The sequence below is a fragment of the Drosophila arizonae genome, chromosome 5 (genome assembly GCF_054131065.1).
Source record: "Drosophila arizonae isolate 15081-1271.41 chromosome 5, UAZ_ARI_1.0, whole genome shotgun sequence".
Classification (NCBI taxonomy): domain Eukaryota; kingdom Metazoa; phylum Arthropoda; class Insecta; order Diptera; family Drosophilidae; genus Drosophila; species Drosophila arizonae.
This window is the reverse complement of record NC_142925.1, coordinates 1,488,771-1,502,974: the sequence shown is the minus strand read 5'-3', so window position 1 is coordinate 1,502,974 and position 14,204 is coordinate 1,488,771. Positions and strand designations below refer to the sequence as shown.

The window sequence follows — 14,204 nt, the reverse complement described above, 5'->3', positions numbered from 1 at the left end:
CGTAAAGCAGCCAGAGATAATCGCCCACGGCATGTTCGAATTCCATTTGGGGTTTGTTTTCTGCTTCTCTTTCATTCATTCTTCTTTTTCTGACACTCTTTCCACTTTCGGCAGCGGCACTCTATTATTATGGAGCTTGGCATTTAATTTAGATTAACATGCCCCAACACCCAGCGCCAGCGCTACCAGCGCCAAATCGCTTAAACTGCAAAGCCGACCTTAAAGCATTATACGCCGTCTTTTTACAATTTTACGTATGTGCAAAGCTCACATCAAAAAAAAGAAAAGAGAGCGAAAGAAACGCCAAGTTAAGATGGGAAAACCAACAGCACGTGTGCTTTTACTTAACTTAAGCCAATTGTTTAGACTTTTACTTATGGTTTTATCAGTTACAAGCAGAGATATACATATACATATATAAATATATAGATCTGTGTGTGTATATAACGACCCATAAAATTGTGCGCCAAGTTCTTTTATTCGGCAAATGAGTTTGTTTCGAAAAGTACGTTAAAAAGTTTCCTTATCGAATTTCAGATATAGACATAGGCGCAAGGTTTATGGCAGCCCTCGTTGGGCAATTTATGAATGCACACACACACACTCACACACACACTTGCACATACACTCGAATACACACTCGACATAGTGCATATTAAGCCCATGCAAATCAACGGCCCAAAAGTATGCAACACTTTTTGCGTTACACTTTTGCCAAATGGTTTTTCGTTCCTGCTCGATTGAATGGCAGCAAAGCGATGGATGGGAATGAGGATGGGGATGAAGAGAGATGGAAGTCATAACGCAAAGATGTGTCAAATGTTGGCATGCAAGACATGCATGCAAGATACCCTGTTATGATATAGTTGTTTTTCTGGGAGAGGAACAAGGAAGAACTTTCGGGATATTAAATGAAGAAGAGAAAAGAGAAGCACAATAGGTATAATAATAAAAGAGAATAGTAATAAAGAGAATAGTAATATTAAGGCAAATATTACAAACATATTATTAAGAAGATGGATATCAAGTTAGATATATATCAAGATTAACAAGAAGAAAACTCTAAAGTCAAACATGCTTCAGCTTTTTGCGAACAAAAGCGTTTTCTGCATTGATTTTCTATTTAAAAACATAATAACCATGAAATGATTGTATAGAGTTTAGTATAAAATGAAGAAGAACAAGTTATCGATAACTTTAATTTATAAACATACTCAGCAAAGATATTATCCGAGAGTTATCTAGACTCCAGATAATCAAACAGCACTCGATGGACTTCCCAGCAGATGCTCATCTACTTGACTCTCTATTACAGATTACTCTCTGTTTGAGATGAGTATTAAGAGAAGAGCAAGAACTTATCGAGTGCTTAAATAGATAAATAACCGATACACATAGATCAACAAGTCAAAGACTCTAGAGAGACAAACAACTTGAGTTGACTGCAGATGTTCATTTCTCAGCTGTCTTCAGTCTGTTCCACACATTGTCAGTCTAGCCTGCTCAGTCATTTGCCATTTCTACAGGGTACAAACAGGGAAGAGAGTTGAAAGTATCAGTGTGTACAAAACCGTTACAGTTGCTGTTGCTGCTGTTGCTGCAGCAGTTGCAGTTGCCGTCGTTGGCAGCAATTTATTTACGCCAGGCTTTGCGGTTCTTTAGATGCAAGGCGCAAAAACCCAAGCTGTAAAATAACAAGAGTATGTGAGAGAGTGTGTGTATGTGTGTGTCTGTGTGTGCTAGTGTGTGTTTGACTGCTGTTGTTGAAAGTGGAGCATACAAACACATGTAGTTGCTGCTGCTGCTGCTGCTGTAAGCATGACGAAGCATAGCGACTAGGCACACACACACACACACACACACACAGACACATGTGTGTGCCACTTTCCGCTGCATGCAACGCTAAGCGTTTGCATTAGTGGCAATGAGGCAGCAAAATAATAAAAAACGAAGCGAACGCAGAAGTAAAGAACTGATGCAAGCAGCGGCACTCGGGACATATTCCATTACGTCAACTGTCAAACATCTCTGCAGCAGCGCTGACGCTTCGCTCATAAGCGGCAAAAATCGCATTTGGCTCACTGTCCGCAGCAATTTTTCAATTTTCAATTTTCAATCTACAATTTTTCATTCGGCAGTTTTACCAGCCATTTCCAGTTTGTTTTTTTTTTCTCTCTCTCTCTCTTTCTCTCTTCCGTCCGATTGAGAGACTTCGACAGTTGCGTGGCTATAAACAACAAAAGGCACTTCACAGTTGACACTTTGATTCTTATATTTTTTGTTAGACAATTCCGAGGGGAGCCAAGCGACCAGGCGCAATGTTTCTGCAGGTACCACGGGGCGTATGAGTGCGCGCATTGTGTGTATCTATGAGAGTGTGGTTGGCTTTTATATGGCATAACAAAAGCTTATCGCCAGCATAATAGAGACACGCGTCTGTGTAATAAAGTAGCAAGCAGCCAGGCAGCCAGGCGAGCAGTCGAACAGTCGCGCAAGCAGTCAGTCAGTCAGTCGGGGCATTATCATTAACATTATTATTATTATTATTATTATTACATTACAAAAACAGCGCTTTGTTCGTATATATTTCTATGTATGTATGTTTCCTGGCAACTTAAGTGACTTTTTGTTCTCTCTCTCTCTCTCTCTCTCTCTCCTCGACTGCTTTTCACACTCTTTGGCATTGTTAAGCAGAGCTCAAAGCGGAAATCTACGGACCCAGCGATCTGATGGTAAAAACGGGCAGCGACATTAATTTAACCTGTAAAATAATGCAGGGACCACACGAGCTGGGCAACATATTCTGGTACAAAGGTGCGTATGCGTAATAACTTTCAGTCCCTCACCCACCTCTGTTTACCTCTCGCAATTTAAACAATTCAATTTGCAACTGACATTCACATTCCATGTGCTTTATTCTTATATCTTATATCTTATATCTTCATCCGCCTCTGCTCTCCTCCTGTCCCCTTACAGGCAGCGAAATGCTCGATGGCAAGCACGAGAACGATATCGACAGCTCCATGGCACGCATACTCGTCGAGGATGATTGGTCGGATGGCTTGACTTCCAGGTATGTGTGACTGAGGGCATCTTCAAATAATGCCCATGCAAACATCTATTTCAGTTATTTGCATTCGAATGCCTCACACTTAATTAAGCTGAAGAAGCCCCACACAATGTAAAGTGCTGAGGGTAGTCGAGTGTCTTTCGGGGTCGGGTGGGGCGGGCCCGGTGCTCGAACAGTTAAAGCAATGCGAGACATTCCTGAGCCGAGCTGAGCAGGGCAAATAGAAAGCAAACTGGGCGTCAAATAAAGATTCATGGAATATCTCAGAAATAAATGTTCCATTCAAATAGCGCAATATTAAGTAACCATCGAAATTAATTATGAGTGAACGTATTTAACAGAGAGAGGTCGTATTTATTATTGATAAATTGTAAATTATTGCTATGATTTTGCTTAACAATTCTTAATCTTCATAATGAACATTACATTACATTAAGATTAACATTAAATTAACATTAACATTTCATTAACATTTTCTGTTATTTTTATGGTTATTATCAGTCTTAATGCAATTATATATCTCATTGTGATTATCTCTCTCATTATCAACATTACATTACATTAAAATTAACATTACATTAACATTAGCATTTTCTGTTATTTTTATGGCTACTCTCACGCTCAATCTAATCATATATCTGATTGTGATTATCTCTCTCATTATTTATATTATTATTCTCATCCATTTGCATCATATTTACTACATTATTAAACATAATTATTATTTATATATTATTTTTCACTATATTATTTTTTTTGGTAATTTATTACCTCAACCAACTCCCTTTTACTATTCCTTGCATCTATTTAAATTTTCCCCTCATTTAATGTCAACAACCTCTTCCAATACATTAAGTAACTAGTTAGAATAGCAATTAGTTAATGGCTTGCTTATGCCCAAACAAAACAGGGTATTACATAGTCTCCACATAGACGCATTTAAATGACAGCATCACAATTCACAATTGTTCGCAGTTAGCCGTGTGTGATTTTTAATTTGCCTTAGTTTTTGCTGTCATCCAGTCACAGTTGCAGTCACAGTTGCAGTTGCAGTTGCAGTTGCAGTTACTGTCACAGTTAGAGTCAGAGAGTTATAGTAAGTATGCCTCGTGGCTGTATGTGCTCATTATGCATTTATGCCGTTAACGAACGACACGGGCAGCCGTGAAATGCAGATGCCGCCAACCGAGCAGGAGTTGGGCCTCCCTCCCTATCCCGAACTGTGACTTCAGCATAAAGTAGCAAAAACTTTTTAATGTAGCTGCCACATAACGCTTGGCTTTTATTTGATGTTAGTGTGCGCCCACAGACGTGCTCTCCAGGCCCGGGTCCCGGCCCCTGCCCCAGCCCTAGCACGCGCCCTAGTCAAAAAACTCCCGACTCATTGCCGACTATGTTATTCATTTGCAGGCATTGCCATTCACTTTCAACTAACTTTACTCTACTTCTCTTCTCTTCTCTTCCCTTTGCGCCTCCCTCGGCGCTTCTCAGATTAAAAATCAAGCGAGCCATGCCCGGCGACACCGGCAACTACACCTGTGTGCCAACCGTCGCAAAAACCTCCAGCGTCTACGTGCACGTAATTATTGGTGAGTATATATGTGTGTGTATTTGTTGTATATGTGTACTGTCTGTGAGTTTGTGTGTGTGTGTGTGTGTGTGCGTGTTAGCTGTGTGTGCCTGACAGTTTTGCATGTTTATGACAGGAAGTTGCCTGTTAGCAGCGCGCACTGCAATTTGAGCATTTCAACTGCACTGAATGCCAAGTGCACTCTCTCTACATGTGTGTGTGCGTGTGTGTGGGCGTAGCTGGAGGCTAGCATACACTGCTCAGTGTTTGTCTTTCCATACTCTGCATGGCAAGCAATAAAAACTGTGTGCTTTTTCGTCACTCTTTGCTAAGTAAATGCAACTTTTTTGTTGCACTGCTTGAAAAAAACTTCAAAAGGAATAAGCACTCAATCAGATCAAACGGAGTATATACTTTATAGTCAGTTGGATTCATTGACGCTAGATTATTAAGTATCTTAATATACAAAATCTCTATTACATTGCACAAATTTTTCTAAAGTTTTTTCTAATTCTAAGCAATACGAGACAAATCTTTATCAGTAGATATTTTTGATACTTTGCTCTTAATTAAACTCTTCCTTAATTTATTGAATATTCCAAAAGTTTACTATCTATGTATCTTTCTTTCTATATTCTTCTTTATACTATACATCAGAAATAATACCTATACAATAGTACTTCAAAAGCTCTTCGCTTTCCATAGAAAACATATTATTTAGATTTGAGATTATCTCAAACTCACATTCCAAATTCTCAACTTAAGAACTCAGCTTTTACAGGGTATTCAAGCTGTCGTTAGAGCACACAACTTTTGCCATGTTTGCGTTGTATATGCGTTAGCTTAGCCTGAAAAGAAGTGCGGAAATTATTTGCTTGCTAGCTAGAAATGCCAATAATCAAGTCGGGCTACCCTATGAAAAGGCAGCCACAACAAAAACTTCAGATGCAGCACTTGTGTGCTCAAGTGCTGTATATAAAAAGTTGTTGTTGTTGCTGCTGCTGTTGTGTGTTGTAGCTGCTTTAGTGTTTGCCTTGTTTGGCAAACAGGAAATGCGCACATGCAAAGGAAAGCTTCGATATTATCTGGCCCAGATTTTCAGGTGCAACTTTCGTTGATGTTGATGCTGCTGCTGCTGCTGCTGCTACTGCTGCTCCTGCTCCTGCTGATGATGCTGATGATGTTGATGTGCAAGATGAGTCTGAAGCACAGATTTCGCCACAGGCGATTGAACCTGGCATCCAAACAAAGGCAATCGGAAGCAGCAGCTAACAGCAGCAACTACAGCTAAGAACAGCAACAACAACAACAACAACAAAAGCAGCTGCACCTTAGCTGAATGGCGTCCCTTTACGCATGCGCTTGACTTACTTTTGACTGCTTTAACAATTAGCTAATGAATTGAAAAAGCACAAGCACAAGTAGAAGATGTTGCTCTAGTTGGATATGCAGGACTGGCTAATACCTTAAGGTTTACGTTGTGTGACTGAGAAATAAGTATTCTTGCTTTTAAGAAAATTTCAAACTAGAAGACTAAAACAAAGAAGAGAAGAAATAAATAAACGTTTATTCTAAAATTTTTAAGTAAAGAAATTTTTATTAAATATATTTTATGGGCTCAGTCACGCCTTTGGCTGCCTGTTAAATGTATCTTACTAAAACCTATACACCCCAGCTTACTCACACAGAATGCGCTCCAGGGTATATTTACAACTGTTTTCTTAACTAATTTGCACAGTTTTTCTTACGCTTCCTCTATTTGCTTTTCCATTTCTACTTGCAGGCGAACACCCGGCGGCCATGCAGCACAATTCAAGCAGCAACAGCAACAGCTTCTACTGCGGCATTTGTTGCATGCTGCTCAGCATTTTCTCCTGCTGCCTGCAGCATTGGTATGTGTGTGCAGCGCCTGCTGAGACAATGGCTGCGCTTTTCTTGCTGCCAACCAAAGAATTGTCACAGGCAGCGACAGCAACAGCAACAACAACAACAGCAACAGCAACAACAGCGGCAACAGTTGCTGCTGCAGCCGTAACAGCCGTAACAGCAACAGCCACATTGAAAGCCCGCCCCCGCCGCCGCAGCACCAGCAGCAGCTCCCAGCAGAGTGGACTGAGATGAAGGAATGACAGTTCGCTTCTGGCCCACTGAGTTCCAGGTGATGATGTGGATGATGATGATCATGTTAATTGAGTTAATAATGACATTTAGTTAAATTAAAGCAAGCATTGAATTCGTATCTAAGACAAAATGCACTTAGTGAATAAACAACAAACCAAACCAAACCAAACCAAACAAAACAAAACCAATAAGAAAATAAAAACATCTTTAGCTCTAAGCTCTCGACTTTTGGGTAAGTTAAGCCAAGCAGAAGACAAATTAAAAATATATATGAAATGATCTGTATATGAAAAGTCAAATAAACAGTGCATGAGCATATATATAATATGATATAAATATATAAATAAATAATATTTAATTATGATTTAAGCGAAATGTAGTTAAGCAAATGTGCAGTTGATCACAAGCATAGGAAAAGTGAAGAGTTTTGCAGCTAAGCTTTTTATATTTTTGTATTGTAATTCACATTCAGCTTCGGTTCTGTCAGAGCATGCTAAATTATAGACTATTCAAGCTAATTTCTCCTTAAACTTCTTTTAAAACTAATGCAAATAGCTCTTTGAAGAAATGCTTTCTAATTCTCAACTAGTTCAAACATTCTTTATAACTTAGCAGTTCTCCAATTCATAAATGAAGCAATCAATGTATATTGAATCATCTGCTGTGTGCTTTTAGCTTCCTAATTCACAATTTATTCAAGCTGATTCCGGCTAAATATTTGTAGTTCACAACTTATTCAAACAACTGTTCCATCAGGCAAACAAATTCTATATATTTTTGTGATCTTCTGCTGCATTTGCTTCATTCTCACACACCCACACACACCTCAATAGCAACACGTTAAAGGGAAAACAGAAATCTTGTCATTATGAAATAAGACTAAATAGGCTATGCATATGCAATACAAACTGATCTCCAATCCACTCAGCATGTCACTCGAATCAACTTAAATCAAATCAAAATTGTGCAGCTTTCAACCTCTCTAAGTCGTTTTTCTAGCCCTCTCACCGTATGCATACTACTGTAGCTCACTGTGTACTCTATTGTAAGTATTAAGCATAATACTTGAATATTTGCTGTAAATAAATGCCATTTAGATATATATAGAGCCATAAATATATATAACTGTTTTGTTTTGTAATTTCTTATGGAGAAATTGGGAGCAGAAAGAAGCGTTCGGTAGTCCGAAATTTAGATGCCCCTGTATAGAAGAATTTGTAAAAGAAGTTGTTTAAATAAATTTGAAATGTTTCAGTTTCTATATTTAAGGATGTATTTTGCAAGGAAATTTCATATGCGGAACAATTAACAGCTACAAGAAAGCGAAAACATCGTAGTTTGCGAAAAGGAGTAGAGAGATGTAGCTGAGAGTTACCCTGAACCCTGAGCAGAACTTTACCTTGCTTTCAAACTGCACGCAGAAAATATTGTTTGTAATGATGATCTGATAATTCTATAACCAACAAAAATTATAGACATATGTATATCAAAAGTATGACAACAACGGAGCAAAAAAATGAGAATGAATCTTCGATGAAACATCTTAGAGAAGATCCTCTAGTCAACTTTCTAACTTTTCCGGGAGCAGAAAGACAAATTCCTTTACTATGTTTTTTAATACATGGAAATATAATGTAATAATTTTGTATGGGAATCTGAGCGACTTTTTGAAAGGAATGGATTTGACCTATGCTTATATGCGGCTATAAAATCTTGTATCCACATTTTTGTTCTACCAACGTTTATACTTAATGGTGCCAGCCAAGCATTCTTCAGCCTGCTACGGAAAGGTAATCATGAAACCACTTCCACTCCCACTTTCAATAGTTTTCAGGGTATAAAATGTCACAAATCGTTTAAGCTAATAAAGTTTTATAAGCATGTACAGACAAATTCATACAAATAAAAAAATAAAAGATAATTAAAAAATATATATGCGAATATATATATAAAAGTATATATAAATTTAAATATACGTGCTAACTAATTAGTATTGGCTGACATAAGAGCATATGACAAATGCAAATTAATAATGTGCTTAAACGGAAATCGAAATGCAAAAAGCAAAAACAAAAAAACAATTAATAATAAAAAAACGCACTGTAAATAAATTCATTAGTAGTGACTGTAGTTTTAATTAACTCTTAAATAAAATAAAAACCTAAATGCAAAATGCAATTTAAATGTTTGTAAACTGTTTAATTTGTACACCACACGCAGCAGACATACATATAAATAAATACATATATACAGACATAATATATATAAATTGAAATAAATAACAATACAAAAGAAACCAATAACAATTATGATAAAACACCTATTGAATAAAAGAAAAAAAAAAAGAGGAAAAACGAAATGAGAAAAAACAGATGCAAAATGCAAATAGAAAATGCAACAGATAAATGCAAAGCAGCAACGACAGCAACAAATAGAAGAAAAAAAAGTTTAGATAAATTTCATAAACAAATACAAAACTGCATAACTGCGTGTGTATGCGTATGTGTGTGTGTGTGTGAGTGTGTAAATGTGTGAATTTAGATTAAGCTATAAAAAAGCAAAGAAAATAAAAACTTTGCAGTTGGCTGCTGACGACTGCGCAATGCTCGCTCACAAGTTGAGACAAAAAAGGTAATTTGAGTATGAAATCAAAGTTCTCCAAGCTGCAGCTGTAAATGCAGATAAGAGAGATGCAGCTGCAAAACTTTTGCCATTCTAAAAACTGTGGCAGACCATTAGAAGAAAATTTTTTTTCTGAATACAAGTTGGTTCTTATTCTAAATAGACGAAATTGGCTCGGTTTGTCACGATCTCACTGAAAGAGCTTACTGGACTCGCTACATACATATATGTATATGTATACATAACACATACAGGTCTATAAGCGATGCACACACACACACACACATGCACACATGCACAAGCAAATGTGTCACTTGATGTGTGTTAACTATAAGAGCAAAACACTTTAGAGTTCATTCGAAGTCAACCGACGACATTATAACTAAGTATTTATATGATATATAATATAAATATATATATACATAGATATATATATATGTATGTGAACACAAATACACACTCACAATCACACTCATAAACACATATACACTGCAAGAGATTTAAACGAATTAAGATTAAAATTAATTATGGGTTAGAAAAATTAATAAAAAAAATTCAAAACGTCTTTTATTTGGATACTGAAATTGGAAATCATTATGTAAAGCGCTAAATTTGATGTTGGAAACATCATTGTAGATTCTTCTCCTAATCGGATTAAATTATAATGAATGGTCTCCTAATATATCAGTTGAAATACCTTAAATGACGCAAATTATGATAAATAACCAAATATTTAAATCTTTGGGAGTAGAACAGAGGTCTGAATGGAGAGGAACTATAGAGAGATAAATTCAGATTAAAACAACATGGAATAACTACGAATGCTCATATAAAGCAATCAATGAAGTCTAGTGATTGGATGATAAGGACCGAAAAGAAGAGAGAAAAAAAGACAGTGATAGAGTGCCTAATCATAGAGATAAATTAGAGAAAAGAAATAGTTCTACGATAATATTCAATGAAACATTGATCCATATGTACATAGAGAGCGTAGTTCTCGATAGCCGAAAACTATTTGAAACCCTGCGCAATTGATGAATGATCCTCATTTACCCGATAATATCATCCCGGTTGACGCGAACTCTAAATTTGACAAGTACTTTAGTCTCTGGTGTTATAGTTCGAATACCCCGGAATATGGTAAGTTAAATAAAGCGGTAAAAAACTAATTTTTTTTTAATTTTTTTTTTTTTTTTAACAGTTCAACTAGAAGAGATGGGTAAATACCGTTTTAATAGCAGCTGCTTTCAATGATCTTTGAAAACAATAACTTTAAGCGGATTTTTGCAAATTTTCTGAAGACTATTTCGTTTGTTCCCATGCTAATGATATAGTTAAATGATGTATTTAGTTTCTATTAGTTTATAACAAGTTTTCAATATATACCAAATCATGCCAACAGCCATATTAAGGGGTATAAAAATCGCATAAGCACGCGCATAACTAACAGAATACAGTTAATTATAGAAATCGCTTAACAAGATGTCGAGCGATTACAAATTTTCTTCAGATGAACCAAAAACAGACCAAACTTGACTAACGCCCAAAAATGATAAACACGATCGAAGCAAGCTTAACTAAGCTGATCTCGTTGGCTTACACATAGTTCAAGAACCAGTTCCAGCCAACGCGCATTTAAATGCGTTCATTGACTCGACTTCGCTACGAATGTGTGCCATAATTTATTGAAATGGATTTGAGGGTAGAATTTTTCGAGCTATTCCATTCCATATTCCATAGAAATCAAAATAATTGCAGTATTTGGCAGATATTTACCGTTTGTTTTAGACTAGACGAATGTATAAATAAGACTATCGTCTGGCACTGCGAGTCTCAGTTTCACTGATTGGACGACAGACAATGAATTCAGCGTGGCTTCGTCGTTTCGGCTTTCTATGTTTGGTATTGACTTGCTGCGAGGCGGGTACGTAAACAAACCAAGCGAGATTCAGTGGAATCAAATTGCAGAACGACTCACATTTGCAGCACCATCGACTGAGAAGGAGGAGCAGGCGGTGCGCGTCTATCCCATCAGCGAGGAGCAGTATGAACGCTTGCTGCAGATTACCGATGGCAATAATCTTATATCCGAGGGGCGTCTGACAACCGCCGGATTCGCTTCGGTGCGCAACACGCTCGGCTCGGGCTGGCAGTCGCTGCTGCGCATCGTCGGCTTCACCCCGACTCGCACGGATCAGCCAAAGATCGATATTGATGGGCAGCCTCTGTGTGTGATGAGGCGTAATGTATACGATGCTGAGTCGCTTAGCGTAGAGGGCAAATCGGCAAACGGCGAGGAGTCGGTCATCAATTGCATTGTGGTGCTTAAGCGGGATCCAGCATTGCAGTCCCTCAGCTCTAGCAATCCCGACTTTGCGCCCTATTGGTATAACGAACAAAGCGAAGAGCAGCAGCAGCAGCCAGCTGAGCTGAACTTTGCACCCGAGGCTGAGCAGCAGCTGGAACGGGTCAGGGCAACGACAACTACAATTGCGCCAAAGGTAACTAGGAAGCGTAACAAAGCCAAATCCAAATCCGCATCCAAGAACAAGAACAAGAACAAGAACAAGAAAAGGGCACGCCCATCTCTCAAATCTGTATATGCTGTGGCTGCTCCTCGTCAATATGGCTCACCCTACGGACCACCTGCACCACCACTGCCACAACTTCCACCACCACAGCCACCAGTGCCACAACTTCCACCACCACAGCCACCAGTGCCAGCGGCACCATATGGCAGTGCCTATGGCGGTGCTTATCCCTTCCCTAGCTACGGCCAGTACAATCCCTATGCAGCCTACAGCCAACAACTGCCTTTTAGCCCTCAATCAGCTTTTGGCCAACAGCCCTATCCATATTCGCCGCAGTATTACGGACAGAGCCCGTACTACAATCCCCTTGCCTATTACGAGCAACAAGATAAAGAGGAAGACGACATTGATGAGGACAATGAAGACGAAGAGTATGGCCATGATTTGCATGTGGACTCAGAAGACGAAGACTATTATGAATAAAGATCACATAAAATATACCTAAATGAATATATGAATATTGTTTGAATTTTAGAGGTAAATTAATGACAGCCAATCAAAAGATTAAAATTGTTCGAAAATTATTTAGATATTGAGATATTAGATATCTAGAATTAAGACTTGCCATAGACAATTGTAAATTTTTGAAAAGAATGAAAAGTTGCTTAAGAGGTTTTCCATGAATTCATCTGTGAATTCATATAAACACTTGGCCCATGTCTGAACGTAATCTTGATCTTTGCTGGAGTTACAAATTAATAGTAAACTATTTCTGAAGTAGGCAATACTCTAGCTCTAAATTCCATGCGCTGAAAATAATTGTCAGCTCAGCAATAAAACTAACTATGATCAACAATTGCTGAAAATCTCCTAAGGATCCTTCAGAATCGGTGATAAATAATAAACATAATTCACAGATCATCTAGAGAGTAAATTGTGTTTAGTTTCTGCCTAAGGAAAATTAGCTTGAAATCCAGACCTGACAGTTAAATTCATTCCAGTCCCAAATTCAGGTAATTTTGGCTATTTTAAAGTCATTCATATTTGAATATGCGAAACTAAGTTTAATTTTCTTGCAGCAACAAGTTTACTGCAGCGGTAATTTAATTAATTTACCCAATAATAAAAATTCTATTTAAATTAGTTTTAAAATTTTATATCATTTGATATCAAATCCAAAATTGATGGAGGAATGTAAAAAAGAACATAAAGCCTTATTTGTAAAGCTTTATATATTCATTTCCATTTACATGTGCCCAACTAGAATCTTTTCTAGACTTAGATAAACAACGCTAATCAAGCTGCTCTCAATATCTGATTACTAAATAGCCATTAGCTTCGCCTTATATGTACAATTATCCATTTTCACTTTAATCAACTCGTCGCCGTTCTTGCCAAATTTTCAAATATCATTCTGCTGCTCCCAACAGCCGCCGAGACACGTTAATAAATAAACAGTTATCTTATAAATGCGAACAGCGATCATTAAAACCAAATCGTGGCATTTTTTTTGGTCGACTTCGCATTGTCTGTTAAGGCTTGGCCTAACGAATTCCTCACAGAACTGGGTCGCCGCGTAAATTATGTATAAAAGAAAGAAAAAGAAAACTAACAAACAGATTGTTCATATTAATGTTTTGGTTTTTATGGGGCGCTGCAATTTAAATGATAATGCCATACGAGTCTTTATAAAGATGTTGCCTCTAGCCATAGCTAGTTATTCGAACAGAACGCTCGAAAGGCCAGAGATGAAGATTTTGCCACTTGTTGCGCTCCTGGCGCTATGCGCAGTCGCAGCCGATGCTGGTGAGTCCTTTAATGATCCCAATCGCAGGATGTGAGTGAGAGTTTGACTTGTTACCTTTGCAGCTCGTACGCAGCTGCTGCGCATTCACGAGGTTACTCAGCAGGAGTACAACGATTTGCTCCGCCTAACCAGAGGCGGGTCGGAGGTGTCAGAGTCACGCCTGCTGCGCAGCCCGCTCAGCGGCTTGGCCAACTTCGCTCAATCGCTTTCCTTCGAAAGCAAAAAGCCCAGCTCTGCTGCCAAGCGCTATCCGCTGTGCGTTGTCTCGCCACAGGATAGGGATTCGAAGTATGGACGTCATATCACCTGGAACGGAGGCGGCTCTAACGATGAGAAGTATGATGACAAGTTCGAGTATGAGGGTGGACATGGACATGATCATGACAATGTTCATGATGATGATGACGACAACGATAAGGATAAGGACGACAAAGCTGGTCGCCCTGTTGTTAATTGCATTGTAGTGGTCAAGGATGACAAGGA

At 38.2% G+C, this 14,204-nt stretch overlaps 2 protein-coding genes across 3 annotated transcripts in view; both read left to right on the top strand.

The window, feature by feature from the left end:
* The window catches only part of dpr1 (defective proboscis extension response 1), a 101,546-nt gene extending 92,607 nt beyond the window's left edge, over positions 1-8,939 (top strand). Inside the window, exons 5-8 of one of the 2 annotated variants that reach the window (XM_089472376.1) lie at positions 2,692-2,814; positions 2,977-3,073; positions 4,562-4,659; positions 6,424-8,939. In XM_089472376.1, coding sequence (XP_089328502.1) covers positions 2,692-2,814; positions 2,977-3,073; positions 4,562-4,659; positions 6,424-6,761 — 656 coding nt within the window. In that variant the 3' untranslated portion in view covers positions 6,762-8,939. The remainder of the gene's footprint in view (positions 1-2,691; positions 2,815-2,976; positions 3,074-4,561; positions 4,660-6,423) is intronic. The other variant, XM_018012939.2, reaches the window with a different exon arrangement.
* Positions 8,940-9,219: 280 nt separating this feature from the next.
* LOC108614824 (uncharacterized) lies at positions 9,220-13,924 on the top strand. The gene is made up of 3 exons (XM_089472377.1): positions 9,220-11,307; positions 11,370-13,720; positions 13,784-13,924. Exons 1-2 carry the CDS (start codon positions 11,244-11,246, stop codon positions 12,395-12,397), a joined length of 1,092 nt encoding a protein of 363 aa, XP_089328503.1. The 5' UTR covers positions 9,220-11,243; the 3' UTR covers positions 12,398-13,720; positions 13,784-13,924.
* Positions 13,925-14,204: the final 280 nt, after the last annotated feature.

Bases quoted from the DNA above. Each gene is read 5' to 3' on its own strand.
- LOC108614824 (XM_089472377.1), top strand. From the start codon at position 11,244: ATGAATTCAGCGTGGCTTCGTCGTTTCGGCTTTCTATGTTTGGTATTG. The intron at 11,308-11,369 runs GTACGTAAACAA...TCACATTTGCAG, and splicing joins ATTGACTTGCTGCGAGGCGG to CACCATCGACTGAGAAGGAG.